The sequence below is a fragment of the Musa acuminata genome, chromosome BXJ1-6 (genome assembly GCF_036884655.1).
Source record: "Musa acuminata AAA Group cultivar baxijiao chromosome BXJ1-6, Cavendish_Baxijiao_AAA, whole genome shotgun sequence".
NCBI classification, from domain to species: Eukaryota; Viridiplantae; Streptophyta; class Magnoliopsida; order Zingiberales; family Musaceae; genus Musa; species Musa acuminata.
In genome coordinates, this window is record NC_088332.1 from 41,496,631 (window position 1) to 41,521,151 (window position 24,521).

The window sequence follows — 24,521 nt, forward strand, 5'->3', positions numbered from 1 at the left end:
GTTTCTTACAATTTTTGGAAGACTAGTTATTTTCATTGTTATGACATTTTGGGGTGCCTAAAACATCTTGCATGTGCTGATACCATGGAAAAGTTTGATGAATTACAGCAGCTATCATATTTCTTGAACTCTTGAACTCTTGAACGAGTATTTAAATGTTGGTTCGATGTCGGGTTCTTAAGATGTTAGTTTGACATTTTGGGGTGCCTAGGACATCTTGAATGTGATTATATCATGGCAAAGTTTGATGAACTGCGACAACCATTGTCTTGAAATATTCAACAGGATTTTAAATATCAACCTGATACCGATTTCTCAATAATTTTTGGAAGACTAGTTATTTGCAATGCTGTCATTTTGGAGTGATTAAAACATCTGGTATGTACTGTTACCGTAGCAAATCTTGATGGACTGCAACAGCTCTCATATCTTTTGTACTTGTAGACAAGGTTTTGAAGATCCTATCATATCGATTTTTTTGCTAGACTAGTTGTTTACTTTGTTATGGTACTTTGGAGTGCCTAAAACATCGATGGTAAAGCTTGATGAACTGCAACAGTTTTGACAATTTTACTTGAACACTTGGACAATATTTTGAACCTCGATCCGACATCGGTTTCAATGATTATATGAAACTACATATTAGTAAGTACCAGTTCTAAATCTTTCTAATTTGATATCTTTGGCTCTTCACAGGTAAAACAGGAAGGCAATCAGTTGCTGGAATCCTTTCAGAACTTCAAGGTCACATCATCAGGACACTCTCCACATAATTGAGATCAGCAGCAGAACAAAGGCTGGGTCCAATCCAATGTATTTTTCACTCGACTTTCCTGACCTGGGACCAGCTTCTATTGCTGCGTTGCGACCTTGTCGAGCCCACAGTTCATGCAATCATCAGATGCACTCATTAAAGAGATCAGTCATGACATTTAGACAGTGAGCTTCTTGTTTTGATGTGAATGGTAGAAGTCAAATATTCACTTAGGAAACTTCTTTAGAATCGTCTCTTCACCTTTCATTAGCTCTCAAATGTCATTTTCTTCTTCGTTTCTGTTTGTCGTCTTGATACCGACTCATCAATGTACACTCTTATTGGGATTATTTACGGTCTATTCTCAGACTATCATTTTCAGTTCTTCGGCGCATCGACCCCATTGCATTTTTTTATCAAATATAATCACTACTTCGATTTTCTATTTTTGAAAAAAAATATAATATGGATTCCAGTCAGTTGCTAAAATATTGTTTGAAAAAGTTTCTTCATTATAGAAATTTTCTTTTGACTTATAAAGAAAGTTAATTAACTTTAAAAAATAAGCGACGGATATAACAATCGTAAATATACTTTGCATGTTAAGTAATAACAAGAATATAAATCACATATTTTTACTATGAAAGTGAAACATTAATATTCTCATGACTAAAAAGATGATTTTATAAGATTAAAAATTAAAAAAAATATTTTTATTGAAATAATAAGATTAAATATTTTATTTTTATAATTATAAAGATCGAGATATTAAAATTAACTAATCATATAATTAGCTCCTCCTTTTTTTACCGCAGCTTACAAGTGAATACATAGTCCTGAAAGATTATTCTCTCTCCTTATTGTGCTGTATCTCTCGCTCCAGCTTACCCGTGAATACATAGTTGAAGGCAATCTTCTTGAATGATGCATTCTCTCTCTCTTATTATTATGTAACACTATTGCTCTCTCTCTCTCTCTCTCTCATAATTGCTCACACATTAGCTCAAAGCAATGTTTTTGAATGATGTTTTCTCTCACATTATTGTAATAGTAACATTGTTTTTTGTTTGTTTGTTTTTGCATGTGCCACATAATGTCAGAAGGAGAAGCATCTCGTGAACGAGGATTCAGAACATACCATCCTAAGATTTTAGGATCAAAATTGATCTCCATCACTTATTCTTAATATTGGATCGTTGTGGTAAAAAATAAGGAATATCTTATCACATTCAGTTGTTATGACAGTCGAAGCATATTTTTTCTCTTGCAATAAGAAAAAAACTGATCTTTGATAAGCAAAACGATTACAGCCAATTCCGTTCTCATCCAACTTAGGGGGTAAAACTAGTTGAGAAGGAAAATAATGTGTTGCGGATAAGTCGCTTAATCCTTCAAAGAGAGAAGGATTGAATCAGGTTGTTCAAGTTTTGTGAAGATGTAACAGAGGGGGTGCCGTACAAATAGATTCTGTCAGTGGGGCGCTGAGTTTGTCAGGTTTTTGTCTGCTTGGATATATATGTAATTTTGCTCGAGCAAATGAAAACCAAAACCCTCTTTGGATTCTGCTTCTCTCTCTCTCCCTCTCTCTCTCTCTCTCCGCTCGCTGCTGGGCTGTAGCACACTCATTGCCTTTTTGTCTTCCTGTTTCCACTCTGTCTCTAAAATACTGTTTCTTCTCTTCATCTTGGTAATGAGGACTAAAAACCATATTTTTTTTCTTGTCCTTGCTTTTCTTGTCGATAGGATTGGTCTTCGACTGTGGGTGGAGTGGTCGGAAGAGGTGCTACTTTTCTCTGACTCTGTTTCTTGTTTTTCTTTCTTCCTTGCAGTTTTCTTTTGGTTATATGCTTTCGAGATTTCTCTGGGCTTCTGAAACACCTGCTGGGTTTTACTGCCTCTTGAGGTCTGGAAAAATGGGATCTTTGTTGTGGTGACTTTAGATTTTTGCTCTGGCTTGTGGTCTGTTGGAATTTGGAGATCAACTTAAAGCTGGCTGTCGATCGAATGTTGTTGTGCTCCATAATTTATCTAGCTTATTTCCTCGAGTCACCCAATAGAAGAGAATTCTTGGGTGGACTGATTGGTTTCCATGTTTGTGCCACTTGAACTGAAGTAGCTGCTGGATCAATTCTTAAGATTCATCGGTCAGGAAGATCATCCTATTCTCATGAGGATAACGCTGTCAGTTGGTGAACTGGGAGGTGCTAGTTGTGTTTGTCTTCTGGTGCTTTTAAGTTTGTCGTTCTTATAATTGAGCAGTTGGGGGAAAAATTGTAAATTTACTACTTGCAATTCAGAATTATATGATTGGTTTTATTGACTCATATTTGTATATACAAGCAACGGGAAATTATAAACCAATGTTGTAGTTAGCAAACGATTTGTGTTTCTGAGATATCTGTGACTCGATTAGGTATGTGTGTTCTTGTAGTGCATTAAGAAACATTGGTCCGGATTATGACAATGTAATGCGGAGTTTGTCTTGGAAACTGTTAACATTCAAGAACCATTGAAATAGAAAATTTTCTTCGACTCTGAACACAAGTCTCCTATCTTGTCTGAGAGCATATGATTGCCTCACTACTTGTTTTTGTCCCTGGCAGGATAACGAGAGCATGTACTTTCTGAGATTATGCTTTCTTGTAGCTACATACTCAAAAGAGTCAACCTTTCTTGTTGATTTTTATTGTGATCACTTGGGCCTTTGAATTCCTGCTGCACTATCTTTTTCTTTCGGTACTATGAAAAACCATGTTATTTATAAGGGCATAAAAGCAAATGAATCATCAAGATACACATGGTTTATATATAAGGGAGGAAATCTTTAGCTAAATGATAAAAAGCCAGAAAACTTTTAGCTCAAAATATAGTTAACTTCAAGAAACAAAAGAGAAACTTGGAATTCTTTGCTTAAATTCTTTATTTATTTACTAAGCAAAATATATTTATTGCAATAATTTCTTCTCTTGTAAGCTTGACTGGCTAACTAATCCAACCTTAGAAGTATCTTGTTGAAACACAGAAGGCTTATAAGCTACTTCTATGATTACTTAGTATATGTTATTTTTGTTCCGGGTGCCTTTCTTAACCCTTTTAAGCAAATGACAATCACATAAAAAAGCTCTGTTGTGACAATAATGGTTTTCCTCAAGTCTAATGGAAACATGCTTGTCTTGAAAGAGGGAGTTTCTGGAAACAACAAGCTTGAAGTTTGCTAGGTGTTGGTACACAAAGTTTATAAAAACTTCCCTTCCAGATATTGGCTGGAGTGCTAACTCACGAGGGATGGATCCAACATCCCCAATTTCCTTTTTCATCAAAATACAAACATCTAATCATATGCTTTACTACAAAGGCAAGGACAACATAACAACCAGGTCATTGATGTTGTCCAATAATAGTTGTATATGGTTGAAATCAATGGATTTGTGATCTACCAGCCCAAACTGATATTTCCATGGTTCTCATGTTAGAGCCTTACTAGATTCATGTGCTGTTGGGTTCTGGTCATATCTGAGAACTGGATCTAAGTAATTGTCCAAGTAAAAGTTAATATATTTTCTTTTCCTACCCCAGTGTGAATGAAATGGACCTGAAGGACTTTGGTAAAAACATCCAAATTGAATTATTTTTCTATGTGCTCCTTATACTTTATTATCTTTAATACAACAACTACAACCCATGATGTCCCAACTCACTTTATTATCTCTAGTCATTTGGTAATATCTCCTAGTGTAACCATTTCTTTTGCTTCTTTACGTTAAGCATATATTTTTGGACAACTACCTCTATCGGACTATATTCAAAGCTAGCTTTTGAACCATAAAATGTGCAAGAATCGACGAAAATATTGACAAAATTCCTTCTTCCTTCTAGCTAACCATGCATAACTAGATGCTCTCTCAGCATGATCATTCTTCAATTTTGGTGGCACCTAGCTCATCTGCAGTCAATTTGATTGGTTTTAATTGATTTAGGATGGATGCAACCAGTTTTAGCACTAACTGGTTCTGATTGGTTCCACTGGAGTTCTACACAGTCCCAGCTGGTCCTGAACTGATCCTACTCCATATTTATGGCTGTCTGGGTGATCTTGGTCATATCTAAAATATCTGCATCTCCCCAGTCCAGCCAGATGTATGATTTCGAGTACAAATTCCATGGCTGATTCCGAATCTTATCCTGTTTTTGTAAACTTTAGTTTATTTTTTAATTATCTACTTTAATTTAACATTTCCTTGTCCATCTTGTAACTTAATCAATTTACATTTTTATTAGATGAAGAGATGAGCAATGGAGAAAGACGTGATAGAAGAATAATAAAAAAAGTTCCAATTATGGTTGTCCAATCGTTTATTCCCTAAAATTGGGAGAGCATCTCTCTTGTTAATGGGTTTTAGCTCTTATGCTGTGTGAGAACATTATCTCATCAGAAAGCTAGCTCATTTCTAACAAATTCCAAGTTTACCAGTTCCCTTGTAGTTGAACTTTGTATTGTTATGCATGATCTGATTATGAAATATATTGCACCATCATCTAAGTTTAACGTGGTTGCAATTGTAGTGGTAGCTTCACTACATTCTTCCATGCTATTCTCATAAGAACTTTGGGACTCTTGGCAAACTTGAGGCATACAGAGCTTATAAGACACATTTACTTCCCTTGTGCTAGCCAAGAGGTTTTAAATATAGTTTATTCTAATATTTGATACCCTGCATAAAACATCATATAGGTTGATTCTGCTCAACCACTAGTTTTTCATCTCTTACGGTTCAGAACCTTCAGATGATGTTTCAGTTTGGCTTTCCCACACAATAAATTATTTCCGTTCAAATTCAACTATTCTATGACTGATGATTTGTCGATCATAGATATTGATGTCTGTTATAAGCATGTTCTTTTCCAATTATGTGTTGTGTTAGCCAGTTTTCAGTGTGTTACTTTACTAGCACATGTTTGCTGCCAAGGCAAAACTAAAGGTTGTGGTGGCTCATCTAATATTTGGATTACCATAACCAGATAGGGAAAAGTTCTGCATCTGTTGATTTTTAACTTCATGACAACCACATGGAATTGAGATTAAAGACTTTATTTCTAGATTAGGCAAGACAATCACTTACTTGGACATTGGAAAATGTTGAGAGAAGATGAAGAGAGGCTAAATACATATTTGCAGAGATAAATCCCTCCTCTCAACTCTATTTTCTTTTATCCTTTCTCTTAGCCTCTTTTTCTATTTTATCCTCTATCCACTAGCTTCAAAATGGTTGCTACGTCTAACACCTTTTTAATTGTTCTATTTAGCTTATAGCCCTTTATTTCTTTTCCACTTGACAAGGACAATAGATAATCGATAATCTTATCTCAGGAACCTTTTTCTCACCTTTCCTATTGGTTTCAGATTTCAGCAAAGAAGCAACAATTGACACCTTGTTTTAACTAGGATTTCTCTCATATTTTTTACTGTATGCAAGAAACAGAGATACAGTAGCGAATCTTTCAATTTGCTTCATCTTCATGATCACATCCAGAAGTTTTTTTCCCTCTTAAATCATTACTTGACTGAGAGAGATTGACCTTGCACTATATCGAATTAGATATTTGTTTTACGACACTATATCTTGTATACAGTCTCCAAACTTAAAAAATACAGATTTTGTTAAATTTGGCTCCCCTTATTAATGGAAATTCATGGCTATGTGGCCTGTATAATTTATGGCTTATATCTTTTTTTTCAGTTATCAACCTTGAATTTGTCTTTAGTTAAACTGATTATTATGATCACCTGGTCATAGATACTACTGCTCACTTGGTTGCAGCTTTTGCTAGTCACTAATATGTCCTTTTTTCAATTTCTACTTTGTTGCTAAAATCTCCCCACAAACTTTTAAATTATTTCTCCCTTGGTTGTCATACGTGAGTTATTGACACAATCTTATATTCCGAGTTTTTTCTGAGCTGTTACAATTTAAGAAAGAGAACTTGTGGCTTATCTATCACAATATTTTGGTATGCTTTTTTTATCTTAAATTATTTCGCAGTTACTTGTTATTTCATTTATTGAACTTTCCTGAATTCTTAAATTTGGTAGTTGAGGTTGCAAGCATCTTTGAAGTATTTACTGTGAAGTTGTTAAGCCAGATGCTGCCGAGAAAATGGGAGAAAATTATATTTTTACTTATCTTTATCTTCTCAAGTGCTTCAGGTATGTTTATTGCCATTAATTTTAGTTTTCAATTTGGGATAGGAAAATTTGTCTTATGTACTTTTAAATCCTTCATATTAGATCCTATTCCATCTACACTAGTATTAGACCAAGATCATTTCAAGAACCAGGAGTAGTTTTTCGTTTCTCTTGATTTTGTTGAAGCTTGATCCATATGGAATAATGTGTTCTTGCCATTTCCCCTTTTGTTAGTAGATTATAAGTGTTACTCTGGTGAGAATTTCCTGTTATTCATTTCTTATTTTCTGGATTTTTTTTTCTTATGGAGTTTGAGTTGTGATGATCGGACAAGCCCAATTAAACTGTTCGACTAGAGGATCTCTTGATTATTTCCCTAAAACTTACCTTAGTTTTTATTGATTATTCTCCCCTAAAACTTAGGTAAATCATTTTTTAGAAAGAAAAAAAGGAAAAAGCTTAGCCTTTGGCTTTTCTCTGTTATTATTCTGATTTTATTTTGGCGGAAGTCATAAAAATCCTTTGTACATTGGGAAGTGTGAACAAAAAACAAAGTCATGGAATGCCTCCTCTGTCTATTCAGTTTGTTTAGGTAGTATTCAAGTTTTCTTTAGAATCTTCAACCTTCTGGAACCACTCCATTGTTTTTAAACTAGTACAAGCTAGCTTTTTACTCTTATCTTTTCATAGTTTGCTGCGTTTTCTTTTTCTCTCTGAATATACTTTGAATTGATGATGGTGCAAACTTTTTAGGTGCATTTATTGGGATTAATATTGGTACTCAGATGTCCAGCTTGCCATCAGCAGCAGAAATTGTGTCAATTCTGAAAACTCAGCGGATCAAACATGTACGTTTATTTGATGCTGACCACCAAATGCTGAATGCCCTGGCAAACACCGGGATAGAGGTTCTAGTGGGGGTTCCCAATGATCAGCTACTACGGATAGGAGAGTCTCAATCCGAAGCAGCTGCGTGGATCAACAAAAATATTGCTGCTTTTGTTCCTGCAACTAATATCACTTATATTGCTGTTGGCAATGAGGTGTTGACAACCATCCCAAATGCAGCCCTTGTTCTCATTCCAGCTATGCAATTCCTTCATTCTGCTCTTCTAGCCGCAAATCTTAACTTTCAGGTTAAAGTTTCAAGTCCACAGTCCATGGACATGATCCCCAAACATTTTCCTCCATCAACAGCATCCTTCAACTCATCATGGAACTCCATAATGAATCAGTATCTTCAGTTCTTGAAGAACACAGGATCATCTTTCATGCTAAATGCACAGCCCTATTATGTTTACACCAAGGGACAAGGTATTTTTCCCCTGGAGTATGCCCTGTTCCAACCTCTAAAACCAAACAATCAGATTGTGGACCCCAATACAAATTTCCACTACACAAGCATGTTTGATGCAATGATCGATGCTGCTTATTACTCGATGCGATCACTCAATTTTTCTGGCATTCCTGTGATTGTGACAGAGTCTGGTTGGCCATCACTAGGTGGAGCCAATGAATCAGATGCTAGTATTGACAATGCATTGACCTACAACAGCAATCTTATACATCATGTGCTGAATGGTTCTGGTACACCAAGTCAACCGACGATATCAGTTAGCACATATGTCCTTGAGTTGTTCAATGAGGATCTTCGACCTGGACCTGTTTCTGAGAAAAACTGGGGGATATATGTTCCAAATGGGACTGCACTGTATTCTTTGACTTTTGGACGTATTGCTGAGTCGAATGCTGATTCAACAGGTTTGGTCGGAGTTTTCTGTGTGGCAAATTCTAGTGTGGACTCCAATGCACTGAAGAAAGGTTTAGATTGGGCTTGCGGACCTGGTTCAGCTAACTGCACTGCTATCCAGCCAGGACAAGCATGCTATGAAGCTGACAATCTTGTAGCCCTCACCTCCTATGCATTCAATGATTACTATCACCGAACTCAAGCAACTGGTGGTACCTGCAACTTTGGTAATACAGCCATGATTACCACTACTGATCCCAGTAAGCTGCTTTCACTCAAAATGGATATAACTGTTTTTTAAGATTGGATACCACATGGCTGCTCCCTTGTGCCTTCTCTTTTGTGTTTGTAATACATTTCCTCACTACTTTTTTATTAGAAAATCGATAAAAGCGGTCTCTAATCCCTGGTCCCTATTAAAACACCTGAACACATCCTACTTTTAACTTTTGCTTTTATTATGTTTCCACTCTCATCTTTTTCTCTTCTTCACAATGCTCCTTATGTCATTTATCACTAGCCTGTCTTCTATCGAATTACCATCAATATCTTGTTATTACCTACATACACACGGATGGACCTCTGTCCCCACCACTGTTCTTTGCTACCATCTTCTGTCTTGGTAACTAAGTACCATAAATCTCATTCTTACACTGTTAATTTATCATGCATTGATGTTCAACATGCTTTTTGTCGTCTTCCATTTCCACCCTTCTGGTATGCCTCTTCGACCATTTATTTTTTTATATTTAGATGGTTGTCTTCTGCCATTGATTAAATATGTTGATGGTGGTGGCTCCATTTGTGATCTTGAACTTAGTTCTATATGGCATAAATAATTCACAAGTTTTACAGTAGAATTCATAAGAATAACTTCGGAACCCTGAAATTACACTGATCTTACTTTCACCAACAAAGACATTTGTCGTTGGCTATATGTTTCCAGCACTTATTTTTCTTTCGTCATTCAGAATGAACTGATGGCTAAGTCCACTAACTTTTTGTTTTGTGGTAATCCCAATTTGGTGTCTTGGAAAACAGAATTCTCAATAAATCATTCTATTGTCCTGTGAAAGACATATTTGTGCTTGTTTTCTATCTCCCAAAAAATTGGAGGGTTATTCTTTTAATCAACATGAATATCTTCTAGGATGCAGAAAACTGTGCTTTTTTTATTAACTCTGCATTACATCATTATTCTAGAAATTTAATTATCCTACCATTTGACATTTGTTTTTTTCAACTCGCCTTATATGTTACTTGGGTCTTACAATGAGATGCTTAGTCAATTATTTTGGACTATTCCTGATCATAACCCATCATCATTATTTGCATTATCATTACTAGTGTTATGCCATTGTGTTCTATTGCGAAATTTGGGGAAAAGAAGTTAAGAAAACTAGTCAATATTGAAAATGTCAAATTACATGTTGGCTGTCATAAAGGTAATGATGTACTTCACATAGATGCATTTTCGTTTTTTGAGTAATTATATGCTGTTTTTGCCTTGATCTATTTCATATGGTAAGACAATCTTTAGGAAATTAATAGTGCCTTATGATGAATATTGTAACTAATTTTTCCCTTTCTGGTGAGTAATTGGAAAATTGCCAAAATTTTCTAGCTGCTTTTGAACAGTGCTTGATTTATTTTCTCTTTCCAGATAAAATTGAATTTGGGAACTCAGGTTGTGCCAATATAGTATGTTTCGTGTTCTCAATTTTATTATCTCATTTCTTACTCCCTTGTATTTTGGTGGCTGGATTCCGTTAACCCAATAGCAAAAGGAGGTAAAACAAGAGCTCATACTGCCGACAGTTAGTTTTAGTGATTGACACCTGTTATAAGTTTCCTACTATTACACGTAAATTTTGTAGCTGCTGTTACTATATATTATCATGATGTAAACACAGTGCCTTTTATTGGTCCACATATACATGTAAATATTTGACTGGATGTAGTGGTATCTTTCATTGTTACGGTATCAGTTTAACGTTGTTTTTTTTTTCTGTCGGAAACCCTAATGTTGGCATTTCTTCTACCTAATTCGGTACACTTCACAGGCCATGGTTCATGCATCTTTTCTGGAAGGTGAGTGATGGCAGAGAATTTTTTAGTCTGTGCTGTTTAAAGACTCGATACCCTTCTGGTGTCTTATGACTATTTGATTTCAATTGCAGCTCAGGGTCGAGCACCAGCACAACCGGCAGCACCACAATCGGTTCAGCCTTTGGACCAGTAGGCGCTCTCAGTGAGGCTTCAAATCTGCAAGTTATCTCATTTGCATTTATCATCGCTTCTATGTTGCTTCTTCTATTTTGACATGTAAAAATACATATGATCATCAGTTCAGTGTGGTAAAGAAAGTGAAGGATTGCGATAGCCAGCTGAGGGTGAGCTGTTGAGTCCAATTGCATGTCCTAAACCAAACTGTTCATCCTATCTGTTTAAATTTGAGGCATGGTATACTTTTTTTCGCTGCGTCTAATTGCTGATCTTGGCATTGCTAGTGAATCTGCAACTTACAGTTTTGCCACTTGCTAGAAATATAATGTTTGTAGGTGCTTCAGTTGGTTTTTCTCTGATCATTCATAGTTGAAACTCTTTTACTTAATGTTCTTTAAATTGATCATGCTTGCATTATATATAAACTCGCAAGCTCCATGGTGTTTAAAGTTTTCCCTCAATGAACTTAATGACTTCAAAAAACATATGATCGGATCCAGACACTCCTCCGCAATTCTGCTCTATCTCTGTAAGCAGACCCACAAGGATTGCTTTACGATATGACCAATAGTGAAGAAGATTAACTAAAGCCACACTCTCTGAAGATTGTGTGTCCGTAAATATTCAGTCACTTCTCCCATTCACATACTGTTCACCAATTAGGGTTTGTTTAGTTCAAGTTTGCTGACACTTTGAATATAGGAGACTGTTTAAGAATTATAAGGAACCCAAAGTCACTCAATCCATTGTATAGGTTATTCTTAGAATTTTTGATTAAAAAATGAATGCTAAGAAATTAGTAGAGAAATGTTTTTTTATGGTTGATTGACTCGTTGAAACAGTCAAAAGCGGCGGATATTCTTTATATAAGATTCTTAATTTTGTATAGTGAAAGTGTATTATAGGTCAAAGCTCAAACTAATGTTGTCGGATGTAGCAAACATGATATTGTTCGAAAGAAGTTTAAAAAATACTACTCGTACAAGGCGATATATTTTGTTATAGTAAATACATTAAGGATACGACGTATGGTAAAATTGATGTATAAAAGATGACAAATTTTTTTTGTATGAACATTTCATCGCCGTTGGAATCAGTTAGTTAAAAAAGATGTTCACCGTTGTTCTTGAGTGTGATGCCAAAGTCGTCACCATTGTCAATGATCCGAATTCCTCTACCTCTATGGAATTAGTTAGTTAAAAAAGATGTTCACCGTTGTTCTTCGAGTGTGATGCCAAAGTCACCACCATTGTCAATGATCCGAATTCCACTACCTCGGTAACCAAACCAAACCAGATCCAAGATCCATTCTAACATATCATATGTCGGTACACCTAAACATAAAAAGGTTGGGAGGAAGAAGGATGAGGAATCAGAGGGAGGAAGCATCCGGTGCAAGTTCTTGGATTTGTATCACACGGTAGGAGAGAAGACTGCCAATCTTTAATCCATCCAATTGATCCAAGTGGGGATGTTCATATGAGAATCCGGTGCAGCTCAAGCAAACATCAGTAAACAAAAAGTCGGTGGGGGTGGTGCTGCCCACATTAACAAAGAACCCATCATGTTCCAACTATTTTGGAATCTGCTACCGATTCTGCTGTGAAGCAATTCATCATCTCATACAGTTATTTTACATCAACTGATTACCACCAATTAAGATGCAGACAACGCTACCAAATAATTAATCTCGAAACCCTAAATTCTTGGAGAGTACGACATACACAGGTTCTTCAAATCATAATAATAATAATAATAATACAGGCATCATGATGCGCACATGACAGCCTCCGAGATCTCTCTTCTCCCTCCACGCTTATTCGATGTTCAGATAATTTACAACGAGAACTCTGACAGGTAATAATGACTGTAGAAAAGCCAAACTCTTTGCTCTTGTTTGATTCCCCACTGCTTAAACAGCCAAAAACACCATGTTTTTTTTAGATGAAAATAGCAGCCCCAAACATGATACACCTTCCCACTGATTCAACGAGGATGGAAAAAAGAAAAAAAGAAAATAAAAAAAAGAGACCCAAAATTAGAACTCAACATCCAAACGGCAACCACACATCCCTTCCTGCAGCGGGGAACCAATTAGTAGAAGAGAGAATATTGAATGAGCAGAAAACACCAATGGAATAGTTACTAAATTAATCCTACAAGTATGGAAACCTATTAAAATTGTATTCATGGAAAAAGGGTGAACATGGACCATACTAATCCCAAGCACTTGTCACCCCTGAACTGCCATATCCACCCCCGTAACCTGAAGACGCCCCATATGATCCTCCTCCATATCCACTGCTGCCTCCACCATAATAATCTCCTCCCCCGCCCTTGCTAGAGGGTTCTCTCCTGAAGTCACGACCACCAAAGCGGGCTCCACCAGATCTCCGGTTTCTACCACCACCACCACCACCATAAGAACGGGTTGCAGCAAAGCGGGAGAGCCACTGTGGCACCTCCTGGTTTGCTTCTTGCATGAGCTCAGATAATGACCTCGCCAAGGATGAGTTACTCTCATTGAAGAAGGCAGTGGCCAGACCAGTCTTTCCAGCTCTGCCAGTCCTTCCAATACGGTGCACATAATCATCAATGTCATTGGGGAGGTCAAAATTGATAACATGTGCCACGTGGGGAATGTCCAACCCACGGGCTGCAACATCTGTTGCAACAAGAATTGGAGTTGCACCGCTCTTAAAAGATCTCAGAGCCTGTTCTCTTTCCTGAAAATGAATAGATGATATGTCAATAGAGAACTTCTTTTAAGCAAGTATTCTCAAGGGGACAGCATTCTAAAGATCTGGAAAAAAACATCAAATAAAACTCAACACAGAGAACTCAGTCATCTGACGTGAGAAGGCTCCTGACAATTTGATAGTTCTCAAGTTTTAGATATTTTTAACTTGATGATTTTATGGACAGTAGTCTGTATTTTCAAACTTGAAGGTCATATCATCCATCAACCCACCAGCAAAATTAGCTAAATTAAAACTGAAAGAGTTACAGTGACATAGAAGATACATATGTTTTCATATAACATTAAAAAGATGCAAATCTTCAACTTGCATGGCCCTCAGTTAATTTCAGCATTAATTTCACAAAGGAAGAAATTTGATTTGGATTTATCTGCATCACTCACTGCACTGGCAGATTTATCAGGAATTGCAAATCTAGTGACCTCAAACAAATATACATGAGTACAGTGAGGATCTTCAGTTTGATATATATATTTTTTTGCATTATTACTCCATTGTCAGAGATTCGTATAGAATTTCAAAGTCCAAAATACACACAATACCATGAGAACTAATATTATGGTCCATCATAACCATAGTTCATAAGATCAGTATCAAGATCGACTAAAGACAGACAAAAATCAGCACAGATGAACCAGTAAAATCACATTGGTTAAGTTGAGAATAGATGAGAAAATAATTTAAATTAAAATTACCAAATAATAGAGAAAAATTCATTAAAAGCGATTATGATTCTTTTTATTAAAATATTAATCAAATCACACAAAAAAAAAAACAATTTTCTGTTGATCTTGAAGATAATGATGAAACTTGTATCCTTAATACTTCTCTATTAGGTTAATTCAACGAATGCAATTTCAGATATCAGGCTTGTACCGATGACCGAACCTGTAAGCATCCAGTCCAATGCCAGCATTCTGATACATGGTACATTGGCATGTATCATGGTAATTAGAAGAAGAAGAAGAAGAAGAAGAAGAAGAAGAAAGAAGTCATCTTGGTAATGAGGCAGCCAAGGAGTGGACACTGCAATAATAGTCTAGCAATGGTGATTGGACAATGCGGAGAGAGATGGAGCTCGTGATTCATGGGCAATGCAAAGAGGGCGATGCCTTTGAAAGAAAAAAACAATCGAATGAGCTGTCGTAAAAAAAAAAAACCAAACTTCATTCGGAATGTTAATGAGACTTGAAATTAATTATGAGTCTCCTGACATCTTCGGGTTGGCATTTCTATTTACATAAGAGATTAAGAATTACTCTTGACTTCCCCTTTCATCTTCTAATGCTCTTTCCTCTGGGTTTCTTGGTGATGGATGATGAACATTTCAATAATGGTATAGACGACAAATGCAATAATTGCATCAAATATCAAATATTATAGCAGTTGTGCATCTATCTCAAGTTTGAGTCAGCAGCTCCATCTCCTTTCCTCCATTTTAGCTTCCCTATTTTTCTTCTCCCACCCACTCTTTTGATTCTTTAATATGTAAAGCTAGCTGGAGTTAACCAAAGTTGGCAAATTTTGGTTGAGGTCAAGAAATCAGCCTTAATAAACCAGCCTTTGATGAACCAATATGAGTTGGGTGCATCTAAGACCATCACCATATTCAACAGCTAGTTTCTTCAAACTCTCCAAATTTGATTACTTCCCTCTATTTCTTCGCCCACTCCTCCCTACTTTTTTCTGTTGAATATGTCAAATTAGCTATTATTGGCCATAGTTGGCCAACTCCAGTTAATTCTAACCAAAATTGGGCTACAGGGTCAAGAAGTCAGACTCTGATACAAAAATGAGCCGGGTGTATCTAAGACATCACCATCTCATCTATTAGCTTCTTCCAGTCTTTTGAGTTTGACAAGGGAACAAAAGTTAACCTTGAAAAGAAGTTAGTCCTAATGCTGAGGAGCTTCACCCTATTGGTCATTGTTTACAATCTGATCCAAAATGAACCTAGATGTGGTGAATCTAATGTATCATCGACAGGTGAAGGGTCCTGGTATTTTGCGAATGTAAACCAATTTCTCCAAGCATCTATATGAAAGCTGACTGTGAATTTTTGTGTATCAAGGACAAGGTAGACTAATTACACTTTCAACCGTTGGTGCAATTTGTGATAGGATTCACACCATATTTTCTGTAGTAATGTGTGGATCCTCCACATTGAAGGCAACACTAATCTACAAAATTACAATCAAACAATTAAAATTTAATAATGTTTAATTGATTGCAACATACATGAATTTTATTTGAGAATTGTGTTACCATGACACATTATATTGGCATCATACCTCAGTATGCTAGATGACTGAGCCACTCTCAAGACAAGCATCCCTTAAAGATCATAAGGAATTATATTAATTTCACATGTCAAAAGACTACCTAACGAAATCCTTTATAATAGCATAGGTCGTATTAGTGATATCTAGTTCCAACCCAATGATGATTATAAAAAGGGTAAATAACAGGTCAACTTCAGTGAATAGATTATATCGGTACTAGTGTGGATTACAACAATCCAACATTTTGATCTTTATTAAAATATGCATATCATAATTTATGAGGTATAAAATTAAGAAAATTAAAAATTCTCTTTTACCTAAACATCTATCTCATCTTCGATCAATGATACAAAATAAGGGCTTAGATCTCTCACGATCAAGAAGAATCTTCATAATCACCTCCCTAACAGTATGCATTCATGGCGGTTAATGTAGCCCATCCAGGATTTGATTTCCATGTAAACCTTGCGCACGACTAAGACAGACGTTCAACGGTTACAATGATATCAAACACTACATCACAAAATTTAGAGGACAAAATATGCTTCTTCATGATCTTCTCATCAAATATAAGTGTAGTCCATTTGCAATCTCTTTTCCGTGTAAACCTAACCTAGGACTAAGTAAAATGACTCAACAAAAATTATAGTCTCCATCACTGCATTCCAGAATCTCGATAACAAAACATGCTTTTTCATGATCTATTAGAATGAGCTTGCAAAATGATAGCTAAACTAGTTACTCAAATGTAAATACAACATTGAGTCACATCGCCATTAATTGGACCTCAAGGAGATGAAGTTACTAGCTAATTGAGTGATGTCAAATAATATGAATTTCTAAATCACTTCATCAAGGCATACACCTAGGATTACAGATAAAATAGATAATATATTGTACTTTCACCAAGGTCTTCTTCATTAGTTGGATGTTGTTAATGTCCTTATCATTAGAAATAAGCCATGGCTATTCAATGTTTGAAAAAATATTGACCGTGTCTAAATGTTCAGCAACCTTAAAATCAGTGTCACAAGTCACCACCTGGGCTATATAGCATTCTTCAATCTCATCAACTACAATCTTTATTCGACCTTGTCTGTACCTTGCATCTTGAATTTGATTAAACGCATCAACAGCAAGTGGAAGATTTTTTTTCTTATAATGCAGATTTATTTTTGTCCTAGTTTAAATTGTTCAGTTTGCATCCACAGATTTCATTCACCACCTATTCTTTCAATCCTGCTATGCTCTCTCATACTGAAATTTAATGCAAGCCTCTTTACATTTTCAGTTTTCTTTTTCTCTCAGTGGGAGATAGGTGCTTGGATAACAGAAGTTATTCTGTTGGACAAACATTCTGCAATGTATCTTTGCTGTCTTATTGCCATCTCTTTGGGCTCCTTTGAAGAAAAATCAAAGTGCTGCAACTTGGGTAAGTGTATATTTATACACATTTAAGTTAATAGCCTCCCTGATTGAAGTGCTCCCTGATTAACAAGAAATCTTTTTAAGTTAATAGAGAGAACTCAACATACATTTATATGTATGAGCATACACCAGCTAACCACTCTCACCAACAACCAATTGTGTTATTTTGCACATAAGGAAACTTCGCTTAATTCACTTCTAATCTTCTGTTGACTTCCACAAGTTGGTTTTACATAATTGATTGAAAATTTGTTCTCTAGTACTATTTCATTTCTAATCTAACCTTCTACAGATTTCCACTCTCACCAATGACCATTTGTGTTATTTTAAACATACGTGAACTCCACTTGTTTCACTTATAGTCTTCTATTTATTTCCTCAAGTTGCTTTTACATAATTGATCGAAAATGTGTCAGCTAGTGCTAGACTCGCGTATCAGCTTCTAAACTCTTAATGTCTCACATGAAAGAAGAAGAAAGAACACCTTGTGGCAGATGCAGAGTTTCAATTATGTTACAACAAGCTCCACCATGGTTTCCTGAAACACTGCATTTCAGTTTATTACATGTGACCATGATTACATGATATAATAAATATGAGTGAGAAGAGAAAAGAACTAAAAAATAATGAACCCACAGTTTAGTTTCCAAATGATTAGGAGACAGATAGACGAAATCTAACATTGCCATTGGAGTGAAACCTTCAAATGGAACTATCAAGATCCAATAGATTTTTTTTCAAAAAGATTAAATAAAAATCACACTTTTTCATACTGTTGAATTTACTGCAGAGAAAGAGAGAAAAAAATGATCACCTTCTATAACATTCAGCATGGCAGTATCGTCCAGAACAAAAAGGTCCAAGTAAGACGAGCAATAAATATTACGGAATCCAAGATGTACAAGAAATAAGCTTCTAGAAGTACTGTTAAGCTAACAAGGCAGGTCACGTTGATAATTCAGCCATTACTAGATTTAATTACCTGCTGAGTCCTGTCCCCATGAATAGTGGTTGCAGGAAACCCATTAGTACAAAGCCAGTGTTCCAATGAATCAGCTCCTCTTTTTGTCTCAACAAAGACCAAAGTTAGAGCTTGCTGCAGCAATTAAAGTAACAAAAAATCAGTCATAATGAGAAAAAGTACAATTAATACAAGATAATATTACCAAGAAAAAAACACAAGAAAATTAGAGTATCTGAACACTTTTGAGTGGACAGAGCCAAACAAAATTTAAGACCAACATAAGGATGCAGTAAATAGGTTGGTCTTACTTTTCCATGGGCACCACTGTCTCTTTGGGCATGGAGTAGGTCCATAAGGTGGCTTCTTTTGTCCGAGTCAAGTACAAACTCCACTCTTTGAACAATCAAATCAGTACTAGAACCAACTCTTCCAACAGCAAGAAAGATGTAATTGTAAAGGAAATCAGAAGCCAATCTCTGCATGAATTAACTTTGTCACGTTGACATATCTTAGAGATCAATTATTTATTAAAGAAAGAAAAGGGGAAAACAATATAACAATGTAGGCCAATGAGAAATATTGGAACTTGTCAGCGTAAACATTTTCTGAGGCTTAATAATTGCTAAAGAAGCAGAATCAAAGGCTGCAAATAGTCAGGTAACAAACCAATGGCCCATAAACATATATTATCAAAAATAAGCACCAAAAAAATGTGCTCAACTTTCCAACCATTTCAACCTCAAAATGAGAGTTCTGTAATGCAGCAAATATTGAATCTTCTTTACCCTCCACTCTCATCCATCAAGAAACTGCTTACATATACTTTACCCGTCTGACATACATCCTAGTCAAAGGTATTAATATTAAGAAATTTGACAGTTCTCATTTAAGCCAGTAGCATATTCACTTCTCCCTCAGCATTGTCCCTAGTTATCAAACCATTAACAATTCCTATTATTCCTTGTCCTTATTATTCAAACAATTTATTTCTCCAGCGAGAATGACAGCTAGCCTATCTGGGTAAGACTCTGACTGACTGATAGGAAAGTCCAAGATCAAATCTCATACTCACACCATTTACCATTTGGGAAAGAACAAACTTCTCTCCAGCTTATCTCAATGACAATGGACCACCACACTTACCATTTGAAAAGAAAAAAGAGACTTCCCTCTAGCTTATCTCAATGACAATGAAGACCACCAGCAATGCATTTATAACAGCATCCGACAATAGTAATTGATATAAAATAACTTTAGATGCTGTATAAGTAGATCTAAAATCCTAATCATAATAAAAAAAATTTCTAGGTTAATTGCACAAGTCATACAAGGCATAGAATTTCAATAATGGATATCTGAAAAGAATATATAGCACTTCTCAGGTAAAGATATCCTATACGACCATGCAAATGCTCCACGTTTCTGTCATGTCCCCTAAGAATCTGAATCAAGAACCAATACTTAACAATGCTGAAAAAAAAGATAGCAGTCCCCAAACTATAAAAAGATCACACATCATTACTAGAAGCAGTCACAGTAACATGTAGAAGATTACCATATATTCTAATTCTATAACAACAATGCTATGTAAGTCACAGTGACATGAAGAAGATTGCCACATATTCTACAACAGCAACGCTACATATTATGATCAAGTGCCCAGACAAAATTCTTTTAACAAACTGGTAGACAAACCTGTATTTCTTTTGGAAATGTGGCACTGAACAGCATAGTCTGCCTTTGACCACATGGCGGCATGTCCATTTGTTCGACAATTCTTCGAATTTGTGGCTCAAAGCCCATATCGAGCATTCTGTCAGCCTCATCTAGAGCCAAATATCCAATATGTTGCAATGAAACTCTAGCTCGCTCAAGCAGATCCACTAGACGACCAGGAGTTGCCACAAGAATGTCAACACCCCTTTCCAAGTCTCGCAACTGCAGATATATATAATCAGTAAAAGAAGTATAACTCTAGAAAATGAGGGGAAAAGACTCACAAAAATTCCAGTATCTTACTTCCTTGTTACTCTACAATATCTAATCATATTGGAAAAGGATAGTCAAATTTAGAGATACAAAATAGTTGGAAAAGGAGCTCCATTTAGAAGTTGTCATCCAATAATGCCACAACATTAATTTACAATCATGGACAAAAAGATGCACTTAGAGCCAACTTTTGCATGACATAAATATACTACTCTTCAGTTAACAATAATATACTGGAAATTATATTTTCTTGTTCAATCAGATAATTAATCCAAAAATAAAAAAGCAACAATTACAATAGCAAATACAATAATATATCGTATCAACAGGATCAGCCATCATATTCTTACCTCTCTTCCTTATCCTCACTCTTCTGGTTGTTCTTTCTCTCGTTTCCTCTTTTCTTCCCAGCATATTTATTTCTCTTCTGTTCCCCTCATCTTGTACTTGTCAACTTCTTATAATAAGCAAGTATTCAGTTTCTCATATTCATCCTTGAGTTTTCATTTACTTTTCGTTCAAGTTACTATTCCTCCTGTTTACTCATTGTTCAACATTTTCACATATAATACTGTCCAAAACAAAATAAAACCATCTTCTAAAGTCACATATTTACCATCATTCCTTCTTTGTTATTCTATGATTTTCACTTTAAAATATGATGTCTTGTTTCTGAAGGTGTGTCATTCTCCACACACCTTTGTTTCACCCATAGGTCAATATCCAGATTGCTAAGGGTCCTATAGTCCTACCAAAGACCTCGTCTGGCCAACAAAAATGTTAAACAATTACAAAGGGGCCCCTTCTCATGAATATAGATATGTTCCACCATGAACAGATGGTTTGATTCCACCGATTACACCTACCAAACACTTCCCAGGAACAATTTGAATGACATCATGCCTACCAGAACTTTGTTAAAGACAACCAAATTGATCCATTTCAGAAATAAATATCAACCTCAAAACAGTTTTCTCATTTATAGTACAAGCATGCTGCTACTAAGAATCTTGCAGTGTATTGTTCAAGGAACTGTATCTGGAAAATATTTACATGTCACTTGAGGGTACACCTATAAACAGAAACATGAGTATAACCATGCAACAAGCAGGTGAAGATTCAGATGAAAAGGTAACAACAGCTAGTCTCAAAGAAGCATCAATTACATCTTTCCAAAAACAGCAAGTCAATGCAGCACCAGAAATTAACAAAGATGCAGAAAAAAAAAGGCAAGAGACAGCATACGTTCATTGTCATATATTTGTTGTGGCCACCAATCATCCATGTGACCCACTCAATGATAGAGCTATACCACAGTGGTTTCATCAGATTTAAGCTATTTATCTCACAGTTAATATTTTTTTTAGGTAAAATTGTAAATAATTGCAATGTTTGGATATAACCTTCAGTCATTTTGTGGTGCCTTTAGAAGATATATTTCAGCAAATAAATAAGGAGCCTCCAAGATAGGTCAGAACTTATAATTGTTTGTTAAAACTTCAAGGCGTATTAGCATACATTTAGCAGCTTTGGAAGATAAATAGGGACGTGGGTTTTAAATCCAAAAAGTTCATAATGCACAAGCATTTTTATCCTAGATAGGAAAGAATTCACTTTATTTGTTCATACTCCGACCTCTTTCACAACAAAGGTTTCTACTCTATTAGAAATCCACATCCAGATCAACACAAAAGAAGAGAACAATCAGAACAAACTGCACAACATAATAACAATCTCTATCTTTTTAACCTACATTTTCCTTTCTCTTTTTTGCTAACTTTTCTCGAATAAGAAAGCTTTTCCAGATCACGATTAATGCTAATCCTCAAGAGCAGAAATTTGTCGACCTGATGGATTACCCCAAAAGAACCAGTACGTTATCCAAATCTAATAATATATTTTAGTTTCTTTTTCAATTCCTCCAGCAATTAATTCAAGTTTAGAAATAAATGTAAATCAAGTACAAAATTACAGATAGACAAAGACTATGAACCATTTGTAATCGACAGTTAATAAATCTGTGGATGACAATGATCAGATATTAGAACAGCATCCTCCCACAATTTAGATTCTACTGAGAGAACCACAAAGCAAGTGCCAACAAGAAAAGCATGTAATAAGAACCTGCTGATTGATTGGAGCCCCACCATAGGCAACGACGACCCTGACACCAGTCTGATAGGCAAACTTCCTAGCCTCCTCGTGTATCTAAGGTAGGAAAAACAAAAACCAACAGAATAAAAGGTGACATAGACGCAAATAGAAAGAATAACTGACTAAACAACCAAAAAAACATTTCCCTGTAAAAGGGATTGGAGGAATCATACTTGAATGGACAGTTCACGGGTCGGTGATAAAATTAGTGCATGTGGATAAGCAGTCCTCGATCCTCTTTGCCTCTGTGCAGGCGGTCCTCTCATGATCCCACTTATGATCGGAAAGCAAAAAGCTGCCGTCTTTCCCGAACCTGTCTGAGCACAGGCCATCAGGTCCCGACCCATGAGTGAAATCGGGATTGCGTAGCGCTGGACAGGGGTAGGCTTCACATACTTGCACCGTCTGATGTTCTCATTCAGCGCATCGCCCAGATCAATCTCAGCAAATGTATTCACTGGTGGAGGCACATTGTCACCGCTCGTCTCTACAGGGATGTCCTCGTAGGCGTCAAAGTTGATACCAGAATTCTCCTGGCTATCGAATACCTCCTCGGTGGTCTCATCATCGTTCGCAAAAGGGTTGGCCTCCTGCTCCCTCCGGGAGTGCCAACCACCGCCTCCACCTCTGCCGCCACCAAAGCCAGGGCGAGCAACATCACGGATGGGGCCACCGCCCCATCGGTTTCCACCGGCAGGCAGGGCACCAGATGCAGGTGGTTGCCTAGCGCCCGATGGGCCGTCGGCAAGGGGCAACGCCGGAGACTCAACGGACGGCGGACGGTTGCGAAGATGAGGAGGGACGTAGGCAGCGCGACCACCGCGGGAGGGGCCTACGGCGACGGGGGCAACGTTATTCGGAGAGGCGCTGGCCGCGGCTGCCGAGGTCTCGGCGTTCGCGACTGCATCGGCCCACGAAGATCGCATAATTCGGGAAGCAAATCCGGATCCTTTTTCAACTTAGGTCTTCAAGAACGAAACAGATCGACGCAGCTACCCACCCCAGAAGATTGCACCCTTGCGACACAAAACGAGCATCAAGATCAAATCTTCGCACCCAAGGAAGAACAAGCATTGATCAAAGGAAGGACAAAGGAATTAGAAGAGAAGGATACCTGACGAGCACCACTTCAAACCCCGGGACGGATGGAGGAGACGTCGTCGTTGGGAAGAAAGAAACGAGAACGTCGGAAGAAGCAGAAACCCTAATCTTATTCAAGAACGCGTGAGCGAAATGTCTCCGACCGCCTTAGCTTTTCCCTCTTTTTTTAGGGCGCTCCTTATATAAATTGACCGATTAATTGCCGAGAACCAAAAATAATCACGCAATGTGAGCTCGGTCAGCCATTTAAGTGGGAAAATATTATATCTTGAATAATTGATCTTGAAATATTGTTTATTTCTTAAAAATTAGAATCCATTTTCAAACAAAAAAAAATTATTTTATGTTAGATTTTTTCTTTTGGTCTTTACTCAAAAGAGTGCCCTTCTTTTTCCTTGGTTGTGAAAATACGTCTAACAAAAAATTCACTCTCTCGCTCGTCACATTCGATTTGATCGTCCAATTTCATAAAAGTCAGTTTTTTTCTTAAATTTTATGATAGTTTGTAGATTTTATGTTAGTAAAATATTATTTGAATCAAAGGCTACATAAATCTTGGTGGAAATCATGCCAATTGATGAAAGAGAGATGTCACGATTAAAGAAAACATTTTGTTTGTGATTTGCTTTCAAAAGCAGTGCTTTAGACACTCTAATCAACATAAAATGCCAGGATTCATCGAAATAACAAAGGACAGCAACGAGATCAACAAGACTGAGAGTTACTTTTCAACCTTGGGGAGATCAGAAACAGCTCATTTTAAGTAGCTACCTCTTGGGAGTTTGATCATTCCGATTTCAGTTCCAAAACTAAAAATGGCTCCATTTGGATCTCAATCTGCCTTAACTAGAAAAAAGATGATACACTTGTTTGGAACCCTAATGGCATCTCTACAGCAAGAAAAACGAATTCAGCTGGAATGTGTTTCCC

The 24,521-nt window shown here is 36.5% G+C and overlaps 2 protein-coding genes across 7 annotated transcripts; one reads left to right on the plus strand and one right to left on the minus strand.

The window, feature by feature from the left end:
• Positions 1-2,296: 2,296 nt before the first annotated feature.
• LOC135586679 (glucan endo-1,3-beta-glucosidase 4-like) lies at positions 2,297-11,176 on the plus strand. Of its 6 annotated transcripts, none has more exons than XM_065188899.1 (6): positions 2,297-2,441; positions 2,584-2,955; positions 6,846-6,959; positions 7,692-8,948; positions 10,752-10,779; positions 10,869-11,176. In XM_065188899.1, the coding sequence occupies exons 2-6, from the start codon at positions 2,922-2,924 to the stop codon at positions 11,008-11,010; spliced, it is 1,575 nt and encodes a 524-aa protein (XP_065044971.1). In that variant the 5' UTR covers positions 2,297-2,441; positions 2,584-2,921; the 3' UTR covers positions 11,011-11,176. The 6 variants fall into 6 exon arrangements, with proteins under 6 accessions (XP_065044971.1, XP_065044975.1, XP_065044974.1 ...); XM_065188903.1 differs by having other exon boundaries at positions 6,851-6,959; XM_065188902.1 differs by lacking the exon at positions 2,584-2,955 and having other exon boundaries at positions 2,384-2,534.
• Positions 11,177-12,782: 1,606 nt separating this feature from the next.
• On the minus strand, positions 12,783-23,778 carry LOC103989424 (DEAD-box ATP-dependent RNA helicase 37). The gene is made up of 7 exons (XM_009408263.3): positions 23,605-23,778; positions 22,664-23,506; positions 22,461-22,544; positions 20,043-20,285; positions 18,656-18,823; positions 18,366-18,479; positions 12,783-13,640 (listed from the first exon to the last, which is right to left on the minus strand). The coding sequence occupies exons 2-7, from the start codon at positions 23,414-23,416 to the stop codon at positions 13,131-13,133; spliced, it is 1,872 nt and encodes a 623-aa protein (XP_009406538.2). The 5' UTR covers positions 23,417-23,506; positions 23,605-23,778; the 3' UTR covers positions 12,783-13,130.
• Positions 23,779-24,521: the final 743 nt, after the last annotated feature.

Bases quoted from the DNA above. Each gene is read 5' to 3' on its own strand.
- LOC103989424 (XM_009408263.3), bottom strand. From the start codon at position 23,416: ATGCGATCTTCGTGGGCCGATGCAGTCGCGAACGCCGAGACCTCGGCA. The intron at 20,286-22,460 runs GTTCTTATTACA...ATATATCTGCAG, and splicing joins GGGCTCCAATCAATCAGCAG to TTGCGAGACTTGGAAAGGGG. The intron at 18,480-18,655 runs GTAAGACCAACC...TAATTGCTGCAG, and splicing joins ACAGTGGTGCCCATGGAAAA to CAAGCTCTAACTTTGGTCTT.
- LOC135586679 (XM_065188898.1), top strand. From the start codon at position 2,445: ATGAGGACTAAAAACCATATTTTTTTTCTTGTCCTTGCTTTTCTTGTC. The intron at 8,949-10,751 runs GTAAGCTGCTTT...TACACTTCACAG, and splicing joins GATTACCACTACTGATCCCA to GCCATGGTTCATGCATCTTT. The intron at 10,780-10,868 runs GTGAGTGATGGC...TTTCAATTGCAG, and splicing joins TCATGCATCTTTTCTGGAAG to CTCAGGGTCGAGCACCAGCA.